This window comes from Opisthocomus hoazin, chromosome 6 (assembly GCF_030867145.1).
Source record: "Opisthocomus hoazin isolate bOpiHoa1 chromosome 6, bOpiHoa1.hap1, whole genome shotgun sequence".
Lineage (NCBI taxonomy): Eukaryota > Metazoa > Chordata > Aves > Opisthocomiformes > Opisthocomidae > Opisthocomus > Opisthocomus hoazin.
In genome coordinates, this window is record NC_134419.1 from 39,789,000 (window position 1) to 39,815,710 (window position 26,711).

General features: G+C 43.4%; 1 protein-coding gene across 2 annotated transcripts; it reads left to right on the forward strand.

Annotated features, from left to right (window-relative positions):
• Nucleotides 1-274: 274 nt before the first annotated feature.
• On the forward strand, nt 275-25,434 carry HELLS (helicase, lymphoid specific). Of its 2 annotated transcripts, none has more exons than XM_075422786.1 (22): nt 275-429; nt 932-1,047; nt 4,517-4,639; nt 6,048-6,107; nt 6,590-6,626; nt 6,718-6,782; nt 7,215-7,256; nt 8,027-8,251; nt 9,704-9,886; nt 10,132-10,275; nt 10,613-10,809; nt 11,418-11,514; nt 12,449-12,610; nt 13,104-13,246; nt 14,386-14,524; nt 15,924-16,007; nt 16,093-16,212; nt 17,953-18,069; nt 19,011-19,170; nt 22,914-23,010; nt 23,223-23,299; nt 24,907-25,434. In XM_075422786.1, exons 1-22 carry the CDS (start codon nt 399-401, stop codon nt 25,002-25,004), a joined length of 2,517 nt encoding a protein of 838 aa, XP_075278901.1. In that variant the 5' UTR covers nt 275-398; the 3' UTR covers nt 25,005-25,434. The 2 variants fall into 2 exon arrangements, with proteins under 2 accessions (XP_075278901.1, XP_075278902.1); XM_075422787.1 differs by lacking the exon at nt 24,907-25,434 and adding an exon at nt 22,540-22,603 and having other exon boundaries at nt 23,223-23,303.
• The last annotated feature ends 1,277 nt before the right edge of the window (nt 25,435-26,711 follow it).

Here is a 26,711-nt window from a genome sequence, read left to right on the forward strand (position 1 = left end):
CCCGGAGCCCCCACGCCTCACGGCGAGGCCTGAGAGACCGCGTCGGCGCCGGGCAGCGGGGCCAGGCCAGAGGCGCTGCCCGTGGTGACGGCGGCGCGGCGGGCGGGGCCGTGCCAGGAGTCAAGATGGCGCCCGGCGGGACCCGGCCAGGAGTCAAGATGGCGCCCGGCGGGGCCCGGTCGGGGGCGGGGCCATCGGCCTCGCGAGAGCGCTGCCGGCTCCTCCTCCTCTCGCGCGCCTCGGGCGCAGCGCGCGGTTTTTGGGTCTCGCGAGGCGGCGGGGCGCGCGAGCGCGGGAGTTCGGCGGGGCGCCGGTGGGCTGCGCGTGCCCAACCGCCTCGCGTCGTGTTCACCCCCGTCCGCCCCCCCCCCCCCGCAACGGCTCCGCGGCGCGCGGCCATGCCGGCCCAGAACACGGCGAGCAGCGGCGGTGAGGAGGGGCCCGGGGCCGTGATGTGGACCCGGGGGCCGTGAGGGGGGCCCGGCGGGCGGTGAGGGGGGCCTGGGGGCGGTGGGGAGGGCCCGTGAGGGGGGCTTGGGGGCCGTGAGGAGGGCCAGGGGTCCTTGGGCGGTGGGCTCGGGGCGGCGGGGAGGGCCCGAGGTCCGTGAGGGGAGCCGGGGGGCCGGGGGGCCTGAGGGTAGCGGGGAGAGCCCGGCAGCCGGTGAGGGAGGCGTGGGGGTCGTGAGGGGGGCCCAGGGCCGTGAGGGCGGCCTAAGGGTAGCGGGGAGGGCCCGGCAGCCGGTGAGGGGGGCCAGTGAGGGGGGCCCAGGGATCGTGAGGGCGGCCTGAGGGTAGCGGGGACGGCCCGGGGTCCGTGAGAGGTGCCCGGGGGCCTGAGGGCGGCCCGGGGTCCGTGAGGGGGGCCGGAGGGTAGCAGGGAGGGCCCGGGGTCGGTGAGGGGGGCCCCTGTGTAACGGTGCGCTCGTTGCAGAGCCGCTGGGCGCGGAGATGGGGGAGCAGGCGGAGGTGATCACGCCGGCCATGCTGAAGGAGGAGGAGCAGCTGGAGGCGGCCGGGCTGGAGAAGGAGCGGCAGATGCTGGAGAAGGTGAGGGGCGGCTGGGGGGGGAGAGCCCCGCGAGCGGGGGGCCGAGCGCCGTTAGCCGACTCAGCGGCGGGCGGGCCGGGGCCGGCCGTCGTGCGGCTCCTTGGGTTTCAAAACAAACAAACGGGCGAGGCTGGGGGAGTTCCGGGCCCGCGAGGGATTCGCGGGCACCTTTCGTCACACGCGGGAGGCTTTTTTTTAATTACTGGTGTCTGGCAGTGCACTCTCGCAGTCAGCAAGAAGCTTACTGAATTTTGTGCGCGGTTAAGTTTGCAGCGAGAAGATTATAGCTCTTTACTTCTGTCATTCCAAGCCTAGAAATGTAGTATATCATACCTTTAAAGTGAGCTGGTTTCAGAAGGGGTAGTAAGTTCACATTGTTCTGAATTTCTGTCTGAAATGTTAAAGGCGAGACTTTCTTGTTTGTGTTTTCTGTATGCGTATAGAACACTTCTTTTCCTCTTTTTGCTCCTTATTTACAAAACCCACCAGGCAAACGCCCCTGATTAGATCTCCTCAGGAGTCTTCTATAAATACTATTTAACCTTTCCAGAAGTAAGCCCGTTTAACGCGTTTCTCCTGGTAGCAGATACAGTTTGGCAGCTGCTGGCCCTGGCCGCTTGCTCTCTTTGCAGCAGTGTTTGAAATCTGCAACAGAACTGCGTCGAGGAGGTAGCCTAGCTTGAAAAACCTGGCCAGAAAGGACTGGGTTTAGGCTGGTCGCTCTCCTGGGCTCCTCCCCTGCTCTGCCCTGCATGCAGCTGTGCAGGCACCCCGAGTTGAGGGGAGCAGGAGCTGCTGGAGGTGGCCTTGCTGCCCGGTGAAGCATGCGTTTGGTCATCCTGGGTGCTGAGGCTCGGCTTGCCTGCTGCTGTTTGCTTCTGTTGCAGGAAGTGTAGGCTGGTTCAGGGAAATGGTACATCCCTGATGCAAACGATGTAATCACTACTACGTTTCGTTTCTCTCTCGCTGTGAATGTTTTCAAATGTTGAAATTAAGCAATCTGTTTTGGAGAGAGAATGTGAAAACGTGATGCTTCTAGACCTGTGGTGGTACACATCATCAAGGTATCTGAATGCTGTGTAAGGTATTTCAGGCATGAGAGAATATAAGCTTGAAAGAACTTTTCTCTTAAATGCTTTTTTGGGAATTGTGTTCTAAATAACTAAAGCTATTACTCAAGACTCTCAAGAAATAGCTCTGTGTTTCGGAGTGCTCTCATTTTCCCCTTTTTTGTTAAGTATGTAGCTTTGTATTCGGCCCGCAGGAGACTGGCATCTTAAAAATTGAAGCATGATTCTAAGAGCATGAAAAATACAATTTGTAAGGCCTGGAACTAATTTTAGTTACTCTGTCTTTTCACTAAGAAAAGTTATGGTTTATAAAGGTATGCTTTTAGGCTGCAGCGTTTTGTGATACTGTAGTTAGAAAATAATACTTTATTCTCCCAGAAGTCTTAAAATTTTCTTTCTTGTAACCAGTAAGTCATGATAGAGCCTGTCTGAACTTCTTGTTAGGTATTCCTTGGTCAGACTTGGAACTAAAAATTTGGAGGCAGTGCTTTTGGAGGGTAAGGAGGAAACCCCTGTAGAGCGAGTTATCTCATTGCACAGGAAGTATTGAGAAAAGGGCTTGGAATTGAATTTCTTTCACAACCAACCACTTCTGTAACAATGCTATAATGTGATAGAGCAGGGTTTTTTTGTGTTCTCTCCATTGTTTGAGAATCCACAGAGCTTTCCTCTAGCGAGGATATCGCTGCATAGCCATGTGTGCCACTGTGATGCTTTCTCCATCCCATCTGGGGCCGGTCAGACCAAGGGAAGTTGCTCTGTCGTTAAACCCAGGCTTACTGGCATCTTTTGGGCAGTTGATGTTCTTGAAGCTTCTGGGGTTTTTATGCTTGTTGCTGCAGCGAACCCTGTAGCAGGTGATTGGTAGAGCAGCTTGATAAAAGAGTCACTTTTCTGTGGGCCGATGGCAAAATACCACTATGCAAATATAGGAGAACGTAGAGTGATGAAAAAGTGACAAATTTTTGACCTTTTCAGTCAAAAAGGGGTAAAAAAACCCACTTAGGAGCTTAAAGATGGAGTCTTAAGGACAAAGTGGAGAAATCATGAGAGTTCAGTGCTGTCCATCTTTGAGTGTTCTTTTTTTTTTCCCTTTGAATTTTTTGCAGTTGGTCGGGGGATCAGTCCTTCAGACTGACCAATAAATGGAGGGATGCTATGTTCGCTCCAATAAAAAGTGAGCAATAGCAGTTTGCGGAATGAAGTCATTTAGTTTTAATTATATTCTCTCTTGGCGTTGTCGTCAAGGGTTGATCTTTCTGAGCTTGGGTACTTTGCAGCTGAAGGAAAAAACCTGGATTGGGGAGAGCAGAAGCAAATCAAAATTGTGTGAAGAATCACGAGAAGGCAATCTCTTCTCCCAAAGAACTTGTCGAGATAGATCTTCCTCTCGTAAAGATACGGTGATAGCTACCCGAGGAGAATGAGTACTGTTTGTCGAAAATAAAGGTGTGATTTCTGGGGGAGAGAAGCATGCTCCACTTTTCGTGTGGCCCACAGTTTGCCCCGTGGTTCACCTGATGTCCTTTCCCCTGCCTGTTTAGTTTCAGAAGATTCCCTCGCCTTTCTGTCTGAGCGTGCCCTTCCCCCGGTGTTCCTTCTGAAGGCAGTGGCCTAGATAAGCATCTTGTAAAGCTCTGTACCTTATCTTTCTGGGGTTTCTCTTGGAGATGCTAATTTATTCCTTTTCACTGCCTGATGTCTCAATCTGACAGGCAATGTTGGATGAATGCAGAGGGTTGAATGCGTTTTTACTTTTGGGGGGAGTCTTGATCTGAGTTTTAAGGAGTAATTTATGAACTTCTAGATGCACAGCCTTGACTGATTCAGTGGAAGTTACTTTGAAAAGCACGTGTGGATTTTGTAAGCAGAGCAAGCATAAGTTACTGTTTTCTCATTCAGAAGTGACCTTTGTGAATTAGGTGTGACGGTTTTGTAGCTGCCCGACTAGCTTGTTCGTAGTCAAAAAACCCTACCTTTGTGCAAATGGCTCATGGACTAATACTTGGGAAAGTGTGCCAGGTAAGGTGGTTTTTTTTTCCCCTCCCAATTTTGCAGGCAACAAATAAAAAATTTTATTTTGCTCTAAATCTGTAAATTGGAGTTGAGGTGCCTTTGAGCCCCTGAAAGGCTTGTGCTACTGCAGTGGAAGCATGTGTGTTGCAGAGCTCTGTTTGCATACGCAAGTGGATGCAGCCCTCAGTTGCTTTCATCTTACAGCACTTTGTAGGTATGTGTGAGCCCCTTCAGTCGTGAATCATAGGTGTATAATGGGTTGTGGAAGTTGTGTGTGTGTGTGTGTGGCGATTGTAGTTATGTTGTAGAAAAATCCTTTGTTACGTTGAAAGCATTAACTCTGAAGCATCTGTAAATATTTGGCATCTCTTTGTGTTGGCCAGGCTCGCACTTCTTGGGACAGGGAGTCAAGTGAAATGCGCTATAAAAGGCTTCAACATTTGCTTGAAAAAAGCAACATCTATTCCAAATTCTTGCTGACCAAAATGGAACAGCAGCAACTGGAGGTAAGTGTATTCTTATCTGCAGTCGGGATTCTTAAGATGGGCTGCCATTTTTTTTTTTTTTTTTTTTTTTTTTTACCATCCAGCAGTTTGAACTGAAGTAAAAATGCTGTTACGATTGCAATAACATGAAAATCTACTGGAACTAGTGACCAGGAGTGAAGTGGTGCTTTACATAATATTCAGAATTTTTTTCTACAAATTAATACATAAATCAGACTGGAAGGAGAAGGACTTATAATTTAAAATTGCACTGTAAAGGTGACACTGATATCTTTACAATTCTTCTGCTGGCCTGAGTGCTAGGAAGCGAAAATAAACTTTATTTCTTATTTTGAGCTGGAAAGCTTGGAGAGAGGATAGAAGATGCAAAGAATTGAGAAGTAGGAAGTTGTGCAGCCTATTTGTGTTAATTACTGAAGGCTGAGGGCGAGGCATGCTTTCAGGATGATAATGTAGGCCTCCCTCAAAGAAATTGGTAAATTACAGTCATCTTGAGGCCATGCTGTTCCCAAACAAGAGCTTCCATAAAACGATGTGGTGTGTTTTTTGTTGTTTTTTTTGGGTTTTTTGTGTGGTGTTTGTTTTTTTTTTTTTTTTTTTTAATCCATGGGCTGCTGAGTTCATATCTAGCTTGATCTTGACTTTCGTAACTGTGCCCTTATGGAGAAGCTTGTAAGAGTTCATGCTTGAGAGAGAGGGAGAATCTTTGGAAAAGATTCAGGGCAACGATGTCCTCAGAAAAGTGGCACCGACAGATTGCAGGAACCACCTTTCTGAAATACTTTCCTAGTTGAACTTTCAGCTCGAATTCATGGCTAACTGCATTGATAGAATGAATGCGTGGTTCAGTACTGAGTCTTGCTCCATCTGATGAATACCAGGGTCTCTTATGTCTTTTTACATGGTTCTTTTGCTTTCAGCAAGTAGAAATAGTAGATGGAACGAAAAGCTTAAATTCTGCAAGACATGAACGCACTTCTTGCTTATGGGCATTGTAGGCTACTTACATTGCTTTCTGTTCCGCTGTGAGCACAGGCCGTAATGTGTAGGGGTTAAAGGGTAGCTGCAGGCGGAAAACTTACTGCAATAGATGTCATCTTAAGGAGTTTGCAAATGGGAACTTTTTTTTGTTTGAGTCTTTCTCAATTACTGTATTTAAGTGTTTAAGGGATTCCCTGACAAGCAGTTCAGAGCAGCTGCACTTTCGTTTTGCTTTATCGTTTTAAGCTGTGTCAGAATAGAGGCGTTTAGTGAGATACAAAACCAAAGTCTGTCGAGTACACAGAACTCTCCATTAGCAATGTAATCTGTGCCTGTTATCACCTCTGTAATGGATAGTTCTCTTGTGGGTGCTATTGAAAGATGAGAAATGTGTGTTGTGGTTCTGTTTTGGTTGGTTTTTTTTTAGGAGCAGAGAAGGAAAGAGAAGTTGGAAAGAAAGAGAGAGATGATGTTAAAATCTGCCAAGGTAAGATTAACTAGCAATTTTAACTTTGTGAATAGAAGTCTGACAAATTATGATGTCGCTTTTGATCAGGGTAGGTAAACTAAAGAAGTTAGATTAGCCAGTATTTGTCTTGCAGAAACTATCTAGTATACTGTATTTATTTTACCCCTAATAAGACTGTTTAAAAGTGCTTAAAAATTGTATACCGTGACCGTCATCTTAAGGAGATGTTTCTGACTAATTTATACTAAAGAAAATAGTTTGAATTTGTCTTGAGGAGTTTTTTTATTGTAGCAGTAGTTGTTTATTCAGCCAAGATGCTAAGTAATAAAAAAAATAAGTAGAAACTTTTTTTTGCTGTATTTTTAAAAACTGCTTAGGAGTAAAAGTGTTTCAAGAAGCCTTCAAAGGCAATGGTTTGAGGCCGATTACATCTTGTTATATGTGTGATGATAGTTAGCGATGCATAAGATGAGGAACTTCTTCCTATGTCTGTTTTCTAGGGTCAAAATCCAGTTGAAGGCAAAGAGGAGAAATCAGGTAATGTATTAGACTTTGACTTTTGTCAGTACTGGGGTTTTAATTTCTTTAATGTTTGGTGTGTCATATAAACTCAGATATTATCTTACAGGGACAAAAAAGAAGAGAGGGAGAGAAGATGGGACGTACAACATCTCAGAAATTATGTCCAAAGAGGTAGGCCATAACTGCAGATAGGCTTATCTGGAATTTTGTGGGACGGATTTTAGCTGGTGAGGCATTTGCTGTGGGACATCTGTATTTTAGAGCAATACACTCTCATATGTTGCCATCAGAGATTACATCAACCAGCAGCAGTCTGTCTGTAACATATGTAACAAGCAGGTTTTTTTTTTTATTTTTAAAGTCTTCGGGCGGGCAGGCTGTGAAGAGACTACATCACCAGTTGGATTTTCAGTTACCCTTGGTAGTTGGAATGCGTTCTGTGGTGTGTGGCCTTGTTTAGAGTCACTTGTATGATTAATCATGTTGTATGGAAAGCTTTTTAAAGTATGTCCAGATTCTTCAATGAAAAGAACTTGTGAAATACAAGTTGTAGTAGCCTTCAAGGTTGAACAGCGTGTAAGCATAGTTTTTCTTTTTTTCCAGGAAATACTGTCGGTGGCAAAAAAAAGTAAAGTGGAAAATCAGGTATGTTGGCACATGTTATTGCAGTTTAATTGTGTTGAGCCTGAAGGGAGGGAGGATTTTTCCGGTAAATAAACATCTGTCTGCTAGATATTGAAGTCCTGAATTAGAAGTTTAAAAAAGTGGTGCAAATGAATCTACTTAAATACTTATTTTCAGAAGTCCAAGGTGAACATTTCTAATTTTTTTTTAACACTGAAGTTGAACATCTTTATACTTTATAGAATACCTGTAATTTAAAAAATAAAGGGAATAGGAATTTACCAGGAAATATTTGTGTTGATGTATGGCTTTAAGACAGTCATTTTTAAGCATTCAAACGTGGAGATAACAGGTGTGGTCTCTTCCGCTGTAGTTCAAAAGCTGCATGCACAGTATGAATTTCTGTCCAGCGTTCTCTAGAATCTGCTTACAGATGGAAATAACTGCACTAAATGCCAGCCACTGTGAGGAGGGTTCTAAGTCTGCTTTTATGGATAGAAAATTATAAGCCAAATTGTGTCAGTAACTGTCACTGCACTTCAGTTTTAAAGGAGTAAAGAATGCATGTAAGGCATTGAAATTTTGCATATTGACATCTACCGATGTAGTAATATTAATCCTAGAGACAAATTCTACTCTTGAGTTGACAGTTACTCAAAGTAAGTCTTTGTGTCGGGGGCTGGCGCACTTCACTGCCCATTAAGACTGGTGTAAACTGGGGAAAAGTATGTATTAGCTGGACTTTGATGTGCATTCTGCTTGTCTCATCTTCCTTGAACTTCCCTGTACAGGATGAAAACTCTTCTGACAACCTGCGTCCAGAAGACCTGCAGAAAAATGGAGACTCAAATAGTGTCATTAAGGATAGGTTGTGTCAAGCTGTGCGGCACAGTGCCAAGCAGTTCCTTGATCCAGTACGGAAATTTAACGGACAACCAGTGCCTTTTCAGCAGCCAAAGATTTTTACTGGAGGTGTAATGAGGTGGTACCAAGTGGAAGGCATGGAGTGGCTAAGGGTACGGAGCGATCGTTGGTGAAATTGAATCTGTTGCTGGTTGGAAATGGAGAAATGGAAGGAAAGAGACAGTAGAAGTCTGTGATCATAGTTAGTACAGGGGAGGTGAAGAAGAGAGAGTGAATTCTTTGATTTCTCATGGTACAAGAATCTGGTGTTATGAAAAAGTTGTCAAGCAGCAGGTGAAAGGTTTCCGTGTGGGGAGGATATTTGTGTTTGAGTGTTTCTTTAGGCTTTCTGGTTGGTCTTCTCCATCTTCCCTTCATCTGTCTATTTTCTTGTTCGGCTCAACTGTCTTTTCAGCCTCTCCTTACAAATACTTTGTGAAAGCAGAAGGACTGTGTAGGCTACTAAGGGTCAGTTACTATTTTTCTCTCAAGGGCTGGAATACCTAGCCCATAGGTGTTTAAAGACCCACTACCACACAGGCCTGACACAGATGAGTTTTCCATTCTCTGCATCTTAGAGCCTAACTAGTAATATTAACACAGTGTTTTAAAAACGTTTTGTCTTTAGTCTTTGAAATCAAAAACTAAAGAAACTTGCCATAAAAATTGTAACTTCTACCTGGTTTTGCTTGAAAGCCAAATTACTTTGCTTTTTGAGTATTGGAGCCAAACAGAACTAATTTTCATTCTGCTACCGTTCTCATATTTCCCTTAGTTTTATTTCTTTCTTTTTTTCCTTCCCCACAAGCATATATATCTTGTTTTAGCAGGCTTAGACTGATGTCCCAAGTGACTTCCACTAAACTCCCTCACTCTGTGCTGTCAGTGGGAAGTGCATAGGGAAGACAGGCCTGTTGTGGGAGGGGAGAAAACGGCTGCCTTGGGCCCTCACTTACAATAACCTTCTTCATGAATCCTTATAAATAGTGGGTAGAGCAGCCAAAGAACACTTCTGTGCCTGTCTTCCTGGTGCTTTGTGAGAGGTTGCTCTGTCACTGGTCAGAATAGGCAGTGTCTGCACAAAGACCTTTTGCTGGAGCAGCTGGCTGTGTTGTTCGGGAATTGCACCTTTTGCCTATGGTGAAGAAGCTGTGCCTACAGAAGCTACTCGAACAGATAAAAGTAAAACCTCAGCACAATAACTTCATCTTTTATAGTGGGGAGCTAAGAGAATTCTTTGGAGCTGGGATGAGTAAATATTTGGGTAGCGTAAGCTGTACTTGCAGTTAAAGTGCTTTTTGGTATAACACAAGTTTACATCCTTTCATTTGATGCTGTTCTGGTTTTTGCCTCCTAGTCAGGCACTTAATTGATTCGAAGCACATCTACGTATGAATGTCTGGGGTTTACAGGATGCTTGTATGTATTTTCATCATGGAGAAATCTTCCTTGTCTAATAAAATGTGCCTAGTGGAGAGTTCCTACAGATGTTACTTTCCTAAAGATGTCTATTCTTAAGGTGTGTTGGTTATTTTGTATTTACGTTTCTTTTTCTGTGTATGCAGATGCTTTGGGAAAATGGTATAAATGGCATTTTAGCCGATGAAATGGGGCTGGGGAAGACGATCCAGTGTATTGCAACAATAGCACTGATGGTGGAGCGAGGAGTCCCTGGTCCCTTCTTAGTGTGTGGTCCTTTGTCTACTCTTCCAAATTGGATGTCTGAATTCAAGAGATTTACTCCAGAGGTAAAAGAAACGATTTTTCTTCCTTAGGTTTAAAAGAACAGATTAATTAGTTCTAATTCTTTGCTGTGAAACTGTCTGTATGTAGAACATCAGTTTATTTGTAGTTGTTTACATGGTTACTACACACTGTGCCATGACTTGCTATGTATTTACAGCCTTCTTGTAATTATCTAATTATCTCTACTATTGTCTGTTTAGGTTTAAATGAGCTCAGTTCACCTGGCTTCTAAACATGTCTTTTTCAGGTTCCACTAATGCTCTATCACGGAGCTCAGCAGGAACGTCGTAAACTGGTTCGTAAAATTCACGGGCGACACGGATCACTGCAAATCCATCCTGTGGTCATTACTTCCTTTGAAATAGCGATGCGAGACAGAAATGCCCTGCAGGTATCCAAGTTCTCTTGAAAGCTCTAGGACGGGGGGAATGCCTCATCACTAACAGCAATATAGTAAAAAAAAAAAAAAAAAAGACCCCGTGTGCTGCCTGTACAACAATTGTCATACTGCAGCATTTACATCACCCAAACTTTCTAAATGCAGTCACCGTGAAGCAGATGTATGGCGTTAAAGTTTGGACTCAGCCCTTCTAGTCTGGCACAGTGAGAAACAGCAGTGTATAGCATCTTTGTAACGGGCAAGATCAGGCAGTGATGTTAGTGCTGCTGATCTCGCCTGGCACATGGAGTAAAGCTAAGGTGTACTGAAATACCCTGTCTTTTTGTAGCACTGCTTCTGGAAATACCTGATAGTCGATGAAGGTCACAGGATTAAAAATATGAACTGCCGCCTTATCAGAGAACTGAAACGATTTAATGCGGACAATAAACTGCTGTTGACGGGTACTCCCCTGCAAAACAACTTGGCAGAGCTTTGGTCATTGCTTAACTTCCTGTTGCCAGATGTGTTTGATGATTTGAAAAGGTAGGTTACCATCTGATGGTGAAAACTGTTCCCCTTTGTTCTGTTTGAGTATTATTGTGACTCTTCAATAATTAAACTTGCATCAGCATGCGAAGAGCTGTTCTATGGTATGGTTGTAATTTGATGTGATTACGTGGAGGCCTTAAAATGTGTCTTGCCTTAACACTTGTTTCACAAAGTAAGGAAGTAGTCAGCTCTGTGCGTAGCGGAAGCTCAACTCTGAGCTAAGACATGAGCGTTTGGGGGAAGAGGTGTTTGTCTGTGGTGCTGTCTGAGATTCTCTGAGGTCCGTGGGAGAAGGATCTTAGCGGGTCAGGTGGAAGAATGTTGCCAAAACAGTCTGGAGACTTAATTTTGGAAAAAGATATCGACTATAGATCATAGTGAATATTGCAACTAATACAAGTGTTTTTACCGATCACTTAAAACCTCAAGCAGCTGAATTGACAGGTATATTTCAGAAATACCTCCTGTTTACCCTCTCTTCGTGATGGATGTTAGTGCTTTGTTTTTTTTTAATCGCAGGATAAGAGAAGAATAGTATACTTAAATAATGAAGAATAATGGCTATGAAGTAAGCTATTCATTTTTTTGCTTTGTTTTTATAGCTTTGAATCCTGGTTTGATATTACCAGCATTACAGAAACTGCTGAAGATATTATCGCTAAAGAAAGGGAGCAAAACGTCTTGCATATGCTGCATCAGGTTTTCACTTATTCTTTGTGTTGTTTTTTTCATGGTGTATTTCTGACATTGACCATTATTATGAAGCGTGTCAAAATACTGCTTGTTAAGCTGAAGTCTGAGCCTGAGGCTTTTATTGTGGCACTTCTGAACTTCCTGAGACTTGTCGGGGTTGGGTGTTGTGGGTTTTTTTTTTCAGTCATTACAGCACTTATAAATGCTGAAAGGAACAATATACCTCTTTGATAGTGACTCATTTTTATTCTTGGAACTGAATTGGGTTTAGTCAAACTTAATATCAGTTGCTTGCTTCTGTTTGCCAAAAGATTTAACTGGTATTTTTAGTTTGTTAAAAGATAGCTTTGAGGGAATTTGTGTACCTTTTAGGTGTTGAACAGAATACCTTTTGACAAACTAGTTGTATAATGTGCCTGTTTTCAAAACCAAACTAACACTCTAAACTTTTTCTAAGGGGGGTGGTGGAAGTAAATGCTTACAAAACTTACCTTCTAGATAGAATTGGTGATGACAGTTTATTGTTTATTTCAGTTGGAAGTTTGGGGCTTTCCCAGAATAACTTTATTTAAGAAATATAACAATCAAAATTAACTGCTTCATAATAAAATTGCTTCGGGTTAATGAAAATTATTTGAAAGGTCTGTAAAGTAGTTACTGCTGCACCATTATGAAACACTTCAGAATTTTTCTGACGTCCATGGATGTCTTGTTTGAACACATGCATTACCAACATGTGTGTGTTGGAGTAGGCATCCATATTAAAATATGAAATACAGAACTCTGCAAATTAACTCCCTTGCTTTAAATTGTCAAAATAGCATTATATCAGTAGAGCCATTTGTGTGGTGTTGGTTTTGGTTTGGTGCTTTTTCTTTTGTTGTAAACTAGCCATGTTGAGAGCTTTGAGTAAGTGTAACGCATCTGTTCAACGTTTCAGATTCTGACACCTTTCTTACTGAGAAGACTGAAATCTGATGTTGCGCTTGAAGTTCCTCCTAAACGAGAAGTTGTGGTGTATGCACCGCTGGCAAAGAAGCAAGAAACTTTCTATACTGCCATTGTAAATCGCACCATTAGGAAACTGCTTGGAAATAATGAGGTATCTACTGATACGGATGTTAGAAATGTCCTTGCTATTAATGGTTTGTAGGCAAAACCACATCGGTATTGCTTCATTACCGTTGTAACTAAACCCACTTTTTGCTAGAATTTGTAGTCTGATCCTTTTGTTATCTATTTCGATGGCAGTTACTGTTTTTGGCCTCTGGGCACAGAACTGATACAATATGAGTGTAAATATGTTCCTGATTACTTGTAGCTTGGGGGAAATGGGAGACAGTTTTCACAGAGATGGCAGTTTCTGCTGTAAAATCAGTAAGGTGCTAATGCAGCTTTTAGAAATCAAGTAGAAGCTTTCAAAATCTACGGTTATGGAATTTTAAAATTTGGGCTGTGTTTTCTACTTAGCAGCTGTAAGTTTTACTAAGTATCGCATGATGCGTATCACTGCAGCCTCTTTGGTACTGAGATTTCTTCGGTCAGCATAGCTTCAGAGACCTATCTGCTGTTGATGGCAACGTTATTTCCCACAGGAAGAAGTAGTTGAGTTGAGTCCTACAGGCCGACCAAAACGCCGTAGTCGAAAAGTGGTCGATTATTGTGAAGAACATAATGGTTCACCTGACGACTTGGAAAAATTGATCAGCAAAATGCAAGAGGAAGTAGAAAAAGAGAGGTGCCTGCCCTAAAAGATTAATTTTTTTTTGTTTTAATACCGAGTATCTCCCTCTTAATTTGCTTCCAGAGTTTTGCTTATTCAAACTAAGCAAGAAGAATGACATTTTGTAATTCACTATCTTTGTAGCTTTATGTCTTTCCTTGTACCTAATGTTCCCTGGGCCATGATAGCAAGGATTAGGTTGTACCACCACTCACTGACTCACTAGAGTTAATTAACTACGAGACTTTACACCTAGACCTGTGGCCTTTGCAGGATCTAGCAATAAAATTGCTTCCTGAGTCCCTGTTTTTATTAGTCACATATTAGGTAGGTCCTGTGATGGTAGTGCTATTGATAATCCATAAAGAGCTAAAATGTCCTGGTGTAAAACGTAATTCCTTTGGGCCGTTAAAACATTTTTCTCATGAAGAACTGTGGTTTCACCAAAACCTCAGGTTCTAAGATGGTGTTGGGTGCCAGCCAGGGAAGAACTGTGTAAGTTTAGTTATTTGATAGTTGAAATTTCATTGTAATAGCTTAGGTCCTGGCTACAGCTGGCAATGAGAAGGAAGGGCTGAAGAGCTTGGCTTATTGCTAGGCTTTGCAAGGTTCAGGTAAACCTTTTGTCTCCGGTGTCTGATTACGTTCACAGGTATATCTTTCGCTGGCTCAAAGACAGGACAAGGAACAGTGCTGGTGTGCTAACTACGGTTAACTCCTAGGTTTTTGTGGAATTACTCAGGAGTACTTGAAGCAAAGTTTGGGCTAAGACTGGAGGAAAGGGAGGAGTAGTTTCCATGCTAAATTCTGTAAAGTACGTAGGCTTAGGCTGAGGCCTGGAACCTGAATGGCCAGCACAGTTGTTGCTGTTTCGGTGACAGGTCCTGGTCGCTTTCTGGTGATTAAGATCAGAGCTGAGGCTCAAGACTGAGGGAGCTGAGCAATCAGTTTCATTCCTGGGTTTGGCAAGGTCTGCTTGTGGCTCTAAATTGGTTGGAAGTCCCTCGGGTGTAAGGAAAACCAGGTTAATCTTCAGGGTTGAAATAATCATTGCTTGATTTTTGTTCTGTTTTGTTTTTTTTGCCTTCTCTTCAGTATTTGTAGCATAATAAGGTGACACTTTCTGTACTAATAAGATGATACATCTTTTCCAGGCCAGTGGTAGAAGTGAGCATGCCCATGGATTCAGAGGTGAACCTTAAACTGCAGAATATTATAATGTTACTGAGGAAATGTTGTAATCACCCCTACCTTATTGAATATCCATTGGACCCTGCTACACAACAATTCAAGGTATGTATAAAAGCGTTGTGAGAAAAATTATTCCAGGCATTAAAAAGCCATAGACTGTGCGATGACGGCAGTACAGAATGACCATGTTGATGTATTGGGCATGCACCTCCCCACTGAATTCCAGGAGTGTGCTCAATCCTTCCGTGAAGCTTCCTGCAGTTCAGCCTCAGTGCCTGTTCAGCCTTTGCGTAGTGATGCTGTAGTGTTCTTCGTTATGGCAGCGCATGTCTGCTGGGCGCAAAGTTACTGAATTCGAACAGTGGCTGGGTTCCATTGACTCAGGGTGTTTTAGGATCTGCCTCAAGTTCTCCTCGCAAAGGTTAATTTTCAAACTAAAAAATGCTGACCTTGGTGAACTGTTCATGACATAAGTTGTACATGCTGCTGGAGGCGCAGTGGTAACTTATGAGTGTGAAGTGTTGAAGGGCTGAACCAAGTACAGCAGTCATCTGCTCAGAGAATACAGCATCCTTTCTCTTCCTTGGAAGGGAAAAAATCCGAATTACATCACAAAGGCCAGCTGGTAGTTTAATCTGCATAAAGCAGTGGCTGTATAGGAAAGTGTGAAGTAATTTGAACTGAAAGAATCTTGAACAACTGGAAGTTGCTTGCACATTCTAAGCGTAAGCTTGTGGGCATGTGTAGGCGTGCTTCTTGTTCAACGAGTGATAACAGATTCAGCTGCGCCTCGGGAGTACACTGTTTATCAGTTTAAAGTGCATAAAAAGCAGATAGCCCAGTCTGGGTTGTGACGGGGAATTAGTTGATGTGTAGAAAATGCAGACTGAGAGTTGACATCGCTTACAGGAGCTAGTACCTGCTCAGGAAAATGGATTGGAAATTACTGAGGCAGCTGCTGTATGGCTCAGACCTGAGAATCTTCTGTGTCTCTGCTCTTAGCCCTTAGCAGGAATTGGATCTAACAAACTCTCGTGAGCACAAGAGGGATCTCAAGTAGCAGGGTGAAAACCTGTTCTGTGAACCTTTGTCCCTTGGCTGATGAGTAGTAACTTGTTGAGCACCACTTCCTTGTATTCCAGTAGGTGGAAGCCTTGTGCAATTATTACAAGCTGGGGAAGCAAGAACAACACTTTCCAGGTGGAAAAAATTAAAATCGGGATTTTTCCTTCCAGAAATGGGATGAAAACTAATTGTTTTATTAAAAATTATTTCGACATCTGAAGTGGTGGGGTTTGATTTAGTTTCATCGTGATTTAACTGATTCAATCTAGTTCACTGAAATTAGCGTTCCTTCCAATCATACGGCTTTTAGTTAAAAAGATCATACAAGCTTGTTTCTGTTAGCAGCTTTCAGGCAGCTTTTGTTGGTGTTTCTGAGTCAGGGAAGCCTTTGGTATCTTTCCCTCCTAATATATGATCCCCTCTGCCCCGTTCCAAGGTTGATGAAGATCTAGTAAAGAATTCAGGCAAGTTTCTACTCTTGGACCGAATGCTTCCAGAACTGAAAAAGCGAGGACATAAGGTAGAGCTAATGATTTGGGGAGGGGGGCCATAGTTGTCTCCTTATGACCAAAAAACAGTAGTAAGGAATCTTGCTGGTTTTGTAGGTCTTGTTGTTCTCGCAAATGACTATGATGCTTGACATTTTGATGGATTACTGCTATCTGAGAGAGTTCAGATTTAGTCGATTGGATGGCTCTATGTCCTACTCGGAGAGAGAAGAAAATGTAAGTATGAGTACCTGTCACTTGAGCCTGTTGGCAAATCCTGCTTGTTCCTGTGCCACACGAATGTGATTTCACACAGCATTTAGCCTTTAGCAGGAAAAAGACATCTATGTTGAACACTTGCTACTGCTCTAATATCAAATCTGCAGCTCAGAAGTACTGAAGCGATGAAGTGTTACTAACCAATATCTCGGTGTATGCCTAGAATAATGGGTGCTCACGGACTCTGTTGCCCAAATGTGAAGTGTGTAATCTGTCTAGATTAGGGCAGATGCTAATCCCCTGCACTTACTGTTTCCTGGCATCTGGGATGTGATGCCAGCATCTCTGGGAGCAAGTCTAACCCCAAGTAAAGTAGATTTCCAGGAAATGAGTGTTTGTACCTAGTGGGACACCTGTAACTTCACTCCGAAATTGCATGAGGATTTGTTACAGTGCAGTCCTTTGCTCTTGCATGCTTGTAGTGGTTTCGGATAACCACAGCATGCCTTACTACTGAGGCATGTATTTAGCATGAAGAGCAGGCATGCAGGGTGGTTCTGGAAAACCACCTTGCTGATGGTTTGCAGGGATGTGAAAACGCAATGCATGTATGGAGGAAGAAGTACACAGGATGTACCTGGGGGATACTCTGCAATTGCCATCTGGTCTGCAAAGTATGCATGAGTGTTTATGAAGATACAGAAAAAGTGGCAGATGACAGCCGATCTAGCTCAAATTGTGCTTCCCTTTGCCCCACTTTTTTCTGTGCTACAGTGTTGCTGAGGAAAACCAGGTCCCTAAATGCTTTATGTTGCTACTGTTAGAGCTGGTTCTTAAAGAGGAAAGGCTAACTAGCAACACGTCATCAAGTTACAGTGACTTTTATTAAGCTGGTAAAACTTTGTCCTGCTGGCTTGTGGGGATTTTTAGGAGTTGATTGTGTGCCTACCACAGTGTGGTGTGGGTACGGGAGGAGAGAAATCTTTCAGATCACCAGTCTTGGTGCAGCAAGGCCCTTTCCAGCTCCACGATCTGCTGCAGATGCTGATGTTCAGGAGAGCCCAGAGGATATGGGGCCTTTGGAGAGCTTAGGTAGCTGCTTCCACCTGGCAGTAGGGTGATGGTTTCTGTTTCTCTGCTGTTGCTGAAGTCCTGAAAGTTACTACACACTTTGAGCTGCCTGCCAGCGTGTGGGTGGTCAGACTACATAGACTAGGTTTTGACTGGTGTTGCAGACCTGGTAGGAGCTGTGCTGACACTGGGAAACATATTGCTGTGAAAGTAGGCTAGATGCTGAGCGGGAGGCCAGGAAGTTACTCTTAGTTTTGAAGTAAGAGGAGGAAAGATACAGGGTGGCTGGAAGGTACAGTCAAGTTGGCATCATTTTAGATTGTTGCTTCTGTCAAGAACTAGATATGTGTTCAGGCTCTGCTACCTTGCAATGTGCTTACCTTGCTCGTCACTGTGTGGTAGGTTATGTGGAGGTCAGTGTGATTTGGACCGTACCTCATGACAGTCATCTCCACTCTGTGTCTTAGACAACGCATTGACTGTAATCATCAGATAAGAAAATACAGTTGCTTCACGTCTTGGTCTTGTCCTGTCCCAGATGCATGCAATGTTTCGTAAAGCCTCAGTTTTGCCTCTGACAGTGTTTGCTGTATTTTATCCGTGTTCATCTTCTTAAACACAGGTGTCTCAAATCGCTAGCTACGTTGTTTGATCCATCTGTTTTTTAATGGATGAATTCTCTTCCAGATGCATCGATTTAATACTGACCCTGAAGTCTTCCTGTTCTTAGTGAGCACAAGAGCTGGAGGCTTGGGCATTAACTTAACCGCAGCAGACACAGTTATCATATACGATAGTGACTGGGTATGTTGACAGACTGTTAACTAGTGATACGTGTCATAAAATGCTTTCTCTGTTGCTGCTTTTGATAATCACTTGCTAACCCATTATGGTATAGACCATTTCTGTACCTTTAATGAGGGGTTATGTGAAAGTAATAGTAAGTAGTGTGTGCAAGCATGTTATATATGAAATATGCAGCCTCATTTGAAAAGTCCTAGCTGATTGAATACAAGGTTAGAAATGGTTTCCACAACTAGCCTGTTAGCCCCTGAGTGGCACCAAAAGCAGGAGGGTTTTTTCTGTTACTGTTGAATATATGTTTCCTGCTTTCGACTTATTATTTAAGTTCAAATGTAGCCGAACCTTCTCCAGGTTCCCTGTTTCCAACAGCTGCCATATTAGTACCAGCCCCTTAGATGTTCCTCCTGTGACTTGCCATGTGTGTTTTAGCTAGCTAGGATTCTGCTGCTCCTGTGAGGCTGGAGGCTGGGAAGAAGAGAGGTATGGAGGAGATGACTGAGGACCTCTGCATCTTCACTTTATTTTAATAGACAGCTCTGCTGGTTGCATGACTATTCAGCTTCAGGAGGGCTAAAGCACCTTCAGAAATGGCTGAAAACTTTTTTTAATATCTTTTCTTATACTCAGCAAAAACCCCCACAAACCTACAACTAACGCCCTCAGCTGAATTTGTGATACAAAACATGTCCATCTGTTGAAAACTGCAGCACGTAGTGCAGAAGCAGTCTGAGCGGGCTGGTTGCTCTGGCTCTGCAGCTACAGCAGTAGAGCTTGTCGTGGACGAGTTGAAGAGTAAAGAGATGTAGAGTTCTGTTATACCACGGCTGCCCTGCTTATTGCTTCTGTTCTGACTCTCGGAGCTTGCTGTTGAAGATGCTGTCTGTGGTACACCTCTTACAAAAGGTTAATGGTGTAGCTAACTTGTTTCTTTCTCTGCTCAGAACCCCCAGTCGGACTTGCAGGCCCAAGACAGGTGTCACAGAATTGGCCAGACAAAGCCCGTGGTGGTTTATCGTCTTGTGACGGCAAATACTATTGACCAGAAGATAGTGGAGAGAGCTGCCGCCAAGAGGAAGCTGGAGAAGCTGATAATCCACAAAAGTTAGTATCTTTCTCTTAGGACTTCCTGTAAGCATGTATTGCTTCTTTAAATCATAAGAGAAAACTCTTACTGCTTTGTGTTATGACTGCTTAGTATTTTTTCTTAAACACAAAAAGCTTCATCCTCCCAACAAGTGGGCTATATATTACTTTTCAAAACGCATTCTTAGACATAAGAATATTCACCCCTAGGCATTTGAACTTTGCAAGCTTTCAGCAAGAGTTAGATCAGGATTTTGTAGACTTTATGAACTGTGGCTTTAGCTGCTTTTTGGTCCCAGTAAGAGAAACTTGTTCTCCAACAATTGCTGGATTTTGCAGCCTACAGTTGGGAAAAGGGTTAGCCAGGTCCAAACTCCTGTCTGACACAAACTCGAAATAGCTAACATTTAGATTTACTCCGTGGATACGTGGATTCCATTAGAAGTTTTGGCTTTGTTCAGCTGATGCATGAACCTTGCACAGCATCTGTGAAGCGCTCAGCGCCAATTTGGAGACACCAAGTGGAACAGGGATCTCCACGTTCCCCTGCCTTCCTGCTCTGTGCCCGGGGCGTGTGGCACCCTCCCGGGGAGCTCCCGCTTCCTCCCGCTCCCAGCAGACCGGTGCAGCGATCCGTAACTCATCTCCTGCGTTAAAAGCGCTGGAGTTAGGGCTGGTCATTGAGTAACAACACCAGGTCCCTGCTAGTGGAAGGGTCCTGCTTACCAAGTCGCTAATGGTTAGGCGCTCTTTCTGTTTAGAGTTTGTTGTTTGTGTTGGAGTTTTTTAGGTGTTGGGGTACAGTGTATATATTTCAAGCACAGTGAGCTCGTTTGAAGTTTCTCTTTGAACAGTACCGCTCCGCTCGGGCTCCAGACAGTCGCTCTCTGAAGTCAGAGACATGCCCAGAAGCGGACTCTTTGTCTTGCAAAGAAAGAGCTGGCTCTGTAGGTCAGTGTCATAGGGAGACAAGTCAATGAGCCAGTGAGTGGCTCCTAAAACTGTAATGTTTTACGCTTGGATGCTTGCCCTCAATACATGGTACTAAGGAAGGTGTGAAATTTCTCCTTGCCTTCCTAGAAATCTAAGGAAATCAATGACTAAGGTTCACAAAAATAATCCGAGTGCTGGAGCACCTCTCCTATGAGGACAGGCTGAGAGAGTTGGGGTGGTTCAGCCTGGAGAAGACGGCTGCGAGGAGACCTTATTGTGGCCTTTCAGTACTTAAAGGGGAGCCTACAGGAAAGAGGGGGACAGGCTTTTTAGCAAGGCCTGTTGTGACAGGACAAGGAGTAATGATTTTAAACTAAGAGAGAGTAGGTTTAAACTGGATATAAGGAAGAAATTTTTTACCATGAGGGTGGTGAAACCCTGGAGCAGGTTGCTCAGAGAGGTAGCGGAGGCCTCGCCACTGGAAGCGTTCAAGGCCAGGTTGGACGGGGCTCTGAGCAAACTGATCCGGTTAAAGATGTCCCTGCTCACTGCAGATTGGGGGTAGATGGCTTCTAAAGGTCCCTTCCAACCCGAAGCATTGTATGATTTTATGTGAAGAACAAAGGTGATTCTTACTGTGTTCTTGATTATATAGCTGGTCATACTGATAGGTCTTTAGAAGGTGATTGGGTTGAAGTGTCTCTTTTGGGGGTAAATTTTTCTTGTTTGGGTCCTGTAGGAATCCTGCTTTTCTTTCCTAGTGTATTCTGTTTGTGGCATTTGGACAGTAGCTCCCTCTAGCATTTCCCAAACACTAAGCTCACTTGAAAAATACAGTTCCTGTAACTTGGTATGGACTTCTGACAATAATTATTAGCCTTATGTTAAAGGAGGTGAAGAACTTGCAATAGTATATTGAGGGGGAAAAAAAGCACTTTCATGAGGGCATAAAGGGGCAGAAAGGCCACAGCTGTAACTGTCTATACAGCACAGGGCACTGCTTTGTCAGGCCTGAGCTGTGGTTTGCCTCTGGTTTTGGATGATGTTCGCTATTCTTTGTTAGACGCTTCCTCTAACTTCAGCCTTTTTCTTTGTAATCTGTTTGCTACTGCTGTCTTGGTGTGACTGCCAGGATTGCTGTTTGACTCTTTGTAGACATGTTAATGACCAAGTTAAGTAAGAAGAATTTGGGGTTTAGTGATCTGATTATGGTTCAGCCTGAAGTTCAGACCAAAGTGGCAAGATGAGCGCATAAAACAGGATGGGCTGTAATGGTAGATGACTGCCATATACTGTAGTAGCAGTGGGAACCGGGGACTGGTTTTGCTGGAAGGAAGCGAAGTGTCAAATTGGGTCATGCCTTCAGTTCTGCAAAAAGTTGAATGGAAGCTTTGGATCCACTGTGTAAATGTAAAGCTGATGTAATGGATCCTGTAATTTTGAATATCTAAAGAAGTGTTGGAACGTTGCAGGAGTGAATGAGGAAGGGAGGGATACTACAAAGCTAACTTAAGTCGGGCCTTTCAGTGGTGTCTAACCACGTCGAGTGTGTACAGTACAAGTACTGGAGCTTAAGAACTGGAATTTGTTGCAAAACAGAATGCTTTTTTGGGCTCGGCACCAGGTTACTCGTTCTGTCTTGTGCTTCCATTTTATTGAGCACAGTTTCCTTGGAAACTGTGTGAGAACCAGCATGATTTTACCTAAACTAGTAGATGTCAGACTAAGAGGAAGTGATGGACATAAACTGTTCAAAGCGTGAAGTGCTTTATGGTCTTCTGTACTTTTGTCTTTGTCACACAACCCAAGACCTGCACAGCACTAATTCAATGCCATATAGTTTGTGAAACCCTGAAAGCTGAAATGGTGAGACTGTCACTAAGCATGCGTCACAGGACCCGGATCCTGTGTGTCACAGCGAGAGATGTTAATAGGGGAGATTCTCTAATCCTATAGCTCAAACACCTCTGGAACTTGAGTCTCATTTGCACTTTGCAGAGAAGCAGTCCATCCTTGGAGGGAGATGGGAAAAGGTGTGGGGAGGATTTCTGAAACCAAGATATAGGTGAGGACAGCAGTGAGCATGGTGAAAGGGATCAATGAAGGCTCAGTAATAAAATGCGTATACATGCTGATAGAAACTGAGAAAACTTGGCTCAGAACAGTAAGCCTTAGGCATTTCCTTCAAGTGTGCAAGGCCGAGTTTGACTTCATCTGTGCTCAGCTTTGGTTAAGTAAAAATCTTATATAATTTTTTTAATGTATTTGGGCTGACATCCAGATTTCTGTGTAGATAGACTTTAGTGTGGTCTCTTCAAGAAACCAGCCTGTGTCAGGTGTGTTATTTTGTCGTGTCTGTCTAGCCCGTTAAACTGAGGGCTGTGCTCTGCAAACCACACATCTTTCATGTATTTCCTACCTTGTGGTTAATACTGCTTACTTTGTTTCAACCAGCTCACAATACAAAGGGAACAAACTTCAGCATCCACCATCTAACTTTATTTACAATCTTTTTACTGTAAGTAGAACTAATGGCTTTTCTGCTCTGTGTGTGCGTGTGTGCATGTTGAATTGGTGTTTCAATCAGTTCTCCTGCATACGGCAGCTAGACGGTGGAAGGCCTGCATGTAAACTCTTCATGTGCCTCTGACTCTTTCCGTCAGTTAGGCTGTTAGCATACGGTGTGTTTGCCTGAGGGCTAAAACAATAAAACATAGCATTAGTTTTGATGTGCAAGAGTAATTTGTTCGATACGTGCGTCCAGCATTGATTTAACAATTTACAGAATTTGTTTCTGTGCACTTTCTTAAAATTTCTTCTTTCTACAGATCAGTTCAAAGGTGGCAAATCTGGTCTAGCACAGGCAAAGAGCTGCCTGGACCCCCAGGAATTAATAGAATTACTGAAATCCAGAGACTATGAGAGGTATGCAGATTTTATGTTTTTCTTGGACCACGAGTTTGTAACTTGCAGCTTGCAAGCAGCTGTCAGTAGTTCTCTTGTCTTACGAAGTGGTATGTGAGCCTTCATAGGGGAAAGAATGTCCTGGGGATTCTGCTGTGTGGGAAAACTGGCCTCTGTGCAACTGTAACATGCTTCTGTCTCTATTTGAAGTGAGATTATTTCTTCCTCAACAGGGAGGTTAAAGGATCTAAAGAAAAAGTAATCAGCAACAAAGATCTAGAGTTACTCTTGGATAGGAGTGATCTGATTGGTAAGCCGGAGTTTTCAGCTTTTTTTTTTCTGTTCAACAATAAATTTGTATTTTGTAAGTCTTTATATGTAGAAAGCTGCCATAGCTTCACTTCCCTACAGCTGTGTTGTGCATCCAAAGAAGGGCTGTTTGCTGATGTTTCCAATAGGATTTTCTGAAGAAGAAATAACAGAACTTAAACAGAAGTATTCCAGAAACCCACATTCATGCACAGTGTGCCCTGAACATACTGTGAATGTACAGCATAGACTGGGAGGTGTTCTGCAAAGCACCTTTCCCTGTACATTGCTGTAATTGATCAAAAGAGAAATTATTCTCAAAAGATGTATTTTGGCAAACTTGTTTAAAAACCTGTTTTGATAGTATCATAATTCAACATACAACCTAACATTTTTGGGGGAGAAAAACTGAGCTTTCAGAGTTACCATGGCTTGTCAGTGGATCAAATATTTAAAAAAAAAAAAATAAAAAAAAATGTTGAGGTTGTCTGAAAATTCTAGTGCTTGATCAGGCCAAAATATAAAAACCCCTTAACTCTTCTGAGAAAGGAAAAAATTCTGGTCAAATTCATCTAAACAGTAGATTTAAGTATGCTTCAGCATCTTTAGCAGAGATAAGCCTCAAAGCGTAGATACAGAAAAATATCAGTCGTTGCAGAATTTGGAGGTAAAAATGATAGGTAGCCGTAAATAAGTGTGATATGTATAGTTTGAGTAAAGTAACTTTGCCTTAGGACAATTGTTGCTATACTTATTTTTTTTCCTAGATTATCTAAAGAAATTGTGTTATGAAACTGCTTATTTTGGTGAACTGACTGCTAATACTGAAAATTATTCTTGCTGCACTGATGATATGGTCTGTGTCTATCTTTACAAGTTCAGGCTGTGAAACAATCTGATTTCTCCTTTTGAGCTGGAGAAGGTGCCCTTTATTTTGTGTTGTTAGTGGGCATCGTATTTTATAAGGTTTGCTTAGGTTTTTTTCCTTGGCTATACTAAGCAAAATTAGTATATTAAAATGGTCTAAAAATGTTTATACTCAGATATTAGTCTGGCATTATGTACTGAATATTTGCTATAGCTGTCTGCAGTTAATGCTTTAGCAACTGAAATGCCCTGTCCGTCCCACCCCTGTAAGCCATAAGTATGAAATTTGATATACAGACATTACTTTTTCATTAGCTTTATATTCACTGGCAGGGCAACACTGATTGCAAGGGCTAGGAAAACAAGATGTAGGTCTTCTAACTTTTGAAAAGAATGTTGCTTAGCAGAGCTGTAACTTTTCGTGTTTCTGCTAGAAACTTCACTAAATAGGTTCACTGCATTCTGTTTTCTTCTCAGGAAAACGAGACCAGTTCAGGCAGATTGTAAACCTGCTCATCCACATTCAGGTTTTAGCCAGAGGTGTTGGATTTTTTTTTTTAAAGTAGACAAAAATATTTTCAAGCACAAACTCTTACTAAGAAACTTGATGAAGGAACAAAATGATTTTGTCAACTTGCTTTCCAAATCCAGACAAAAATACATACAACTTTTACGTCCATAGTCGTAAGGTTGCAGACACTTTGCCTGTTGTTGTTGATCTTTGTTTTGTTTTAACCCTAGATCAAATGAAGACCTCTGAAAAAATGAAAAAAGAAAAAATGGGTGTCTTCAAGGTCCTAGAAGAATCGTCAGATTCCAGTGCAGAATGTGTGTTTTAATGCACAAATGTGGCCTGTAGTCCTACGGGACAACCCTCCGGCTGACATCGGGCCTTCTGGAGGTGCCCCTTACACACGCTGACCCTATAGCCTGACTTTCCTTAAGGCCTTGTTCAAATCCCTCGTGTTCTTCCAGGGAATCTCCACACGTTCTGCAGCATAGTGCCGGTGGTAGTTCATGTTGTAGCTTTGGTAGGCTCTTACAGAGAATAAAGAAAATGGGCGTTTCACACTTGCAGCTGGTTCTTGTGATCAGTGGTAAAACCTGGCAAATTTGTGTAAAAATATCTTCCTGTGGAAGTCTTACAATGCTTTTTTTTTATATGGTGTCAAGGATGGTTTTATTTGGAAGGGAGAGAACATGTGCCTGTTACAGCCAATTGTGTAGCTTCTGTTTTTAACTTCTGCACGTTACTTTGATTAAATAAATGTCTGGTTTGTCCTACAAGTGTAGAGCTTTTAGCATAGCTATTTAAGTAAGCAAAGCTTAGGTTGCGTCTGCGAAATCACTCCTTCCCTACTCGTGTAGCACATTAGCCAATCTCAGGCATTTAAAAAAACAAACAAAACAACTGAAACAACAGCAGTGAAACCCCCCACAACAAAACAACAGCCACCTTGAATGAGCCTAAAGCCCCCTCCATTTTTCTGGTTGCTGACTGGCTCGTCAGCTTCCACGGGTCTGCAGTGCGCCGGGGGTGCTGGAAGGGGAAGGAGCGGAATGTCTGGGGGTGCTGAGGACACTCATTGGGAACGGAGCCCTTGAGCCCCAGCGGGGCAGAAAAGGCAGGCGGAGGATATCGCTTGCATACGCAGCCTCCGAGAGGCCGCTGTAAGCGGTGGTTTTCAACCAGGGTGTCAGGTAGCGTTTAAACTTTGAATGACGCTCTCTGAAAATGTCACCTAGAAGTTGCAGTCCTGGAATTGCAGCTGGAGCTGTCGCAGCTGCGGTTGTGCAAGTTACACCAAGGCACAGGGAACGTGGAATAAAATAAAATCCTACCTCATCTATTGGACTTTGGAACCTAGGTTCCAGTCACTTTATGATCATATTGTTACTTTCCATAGTAATCTGTTGGCCTGATTTAGAGAAAGTTATATTGGTGAGATGTGTTTATCCTCACCTCTGCAAGGGAACAAATAAACCTGTTAACGAGCAGCCTGGCTTTGACCTTTGCCTGGTGAAAGCCCTGTCTTGTTTCTAATCGCTGAAGACAAAAAGTTTCTGTTTTCTGCTCAGTTACTGATTAGCCTGAACAATGCAAAGTCCAGCACCAGCCGTCTCTGCGTGGTAGTTACAGAATCACAGAATGTTCGGGGTTGGCATGGACCTCTGTGGGTCACCTAGCCCAACCCCCTGCCGAAGCAGGGTCACCCAGAGCAGGCTGCACAGCACTGCGTCCAGCCGGTGTCTTGAATATCTCCAGAGACGGAGACTCCACAACCTCCCTGGGCAGCCTGTGCCTCCGTCACCCTCAGAGGGAAGAAGTTCTTCCTCGTGTTCAGCTGGAGTTTCCTCTGCTTCAGTTTGTGCCCATTGCCCCTTGTCCTGTCGCTGGGCACCACTGAACAGAGTCTGTCCCCGTCCTCCTGACACCCACCCTGCAGATATTTAGAGGCATTTCTAAGGTCCCCTCTCAGCCTTCTCCAGGCTGAACAAGCCCAGGTCCCTCAGCCTCTCCTCATAGGAGAGATGCTCCAGTCCCC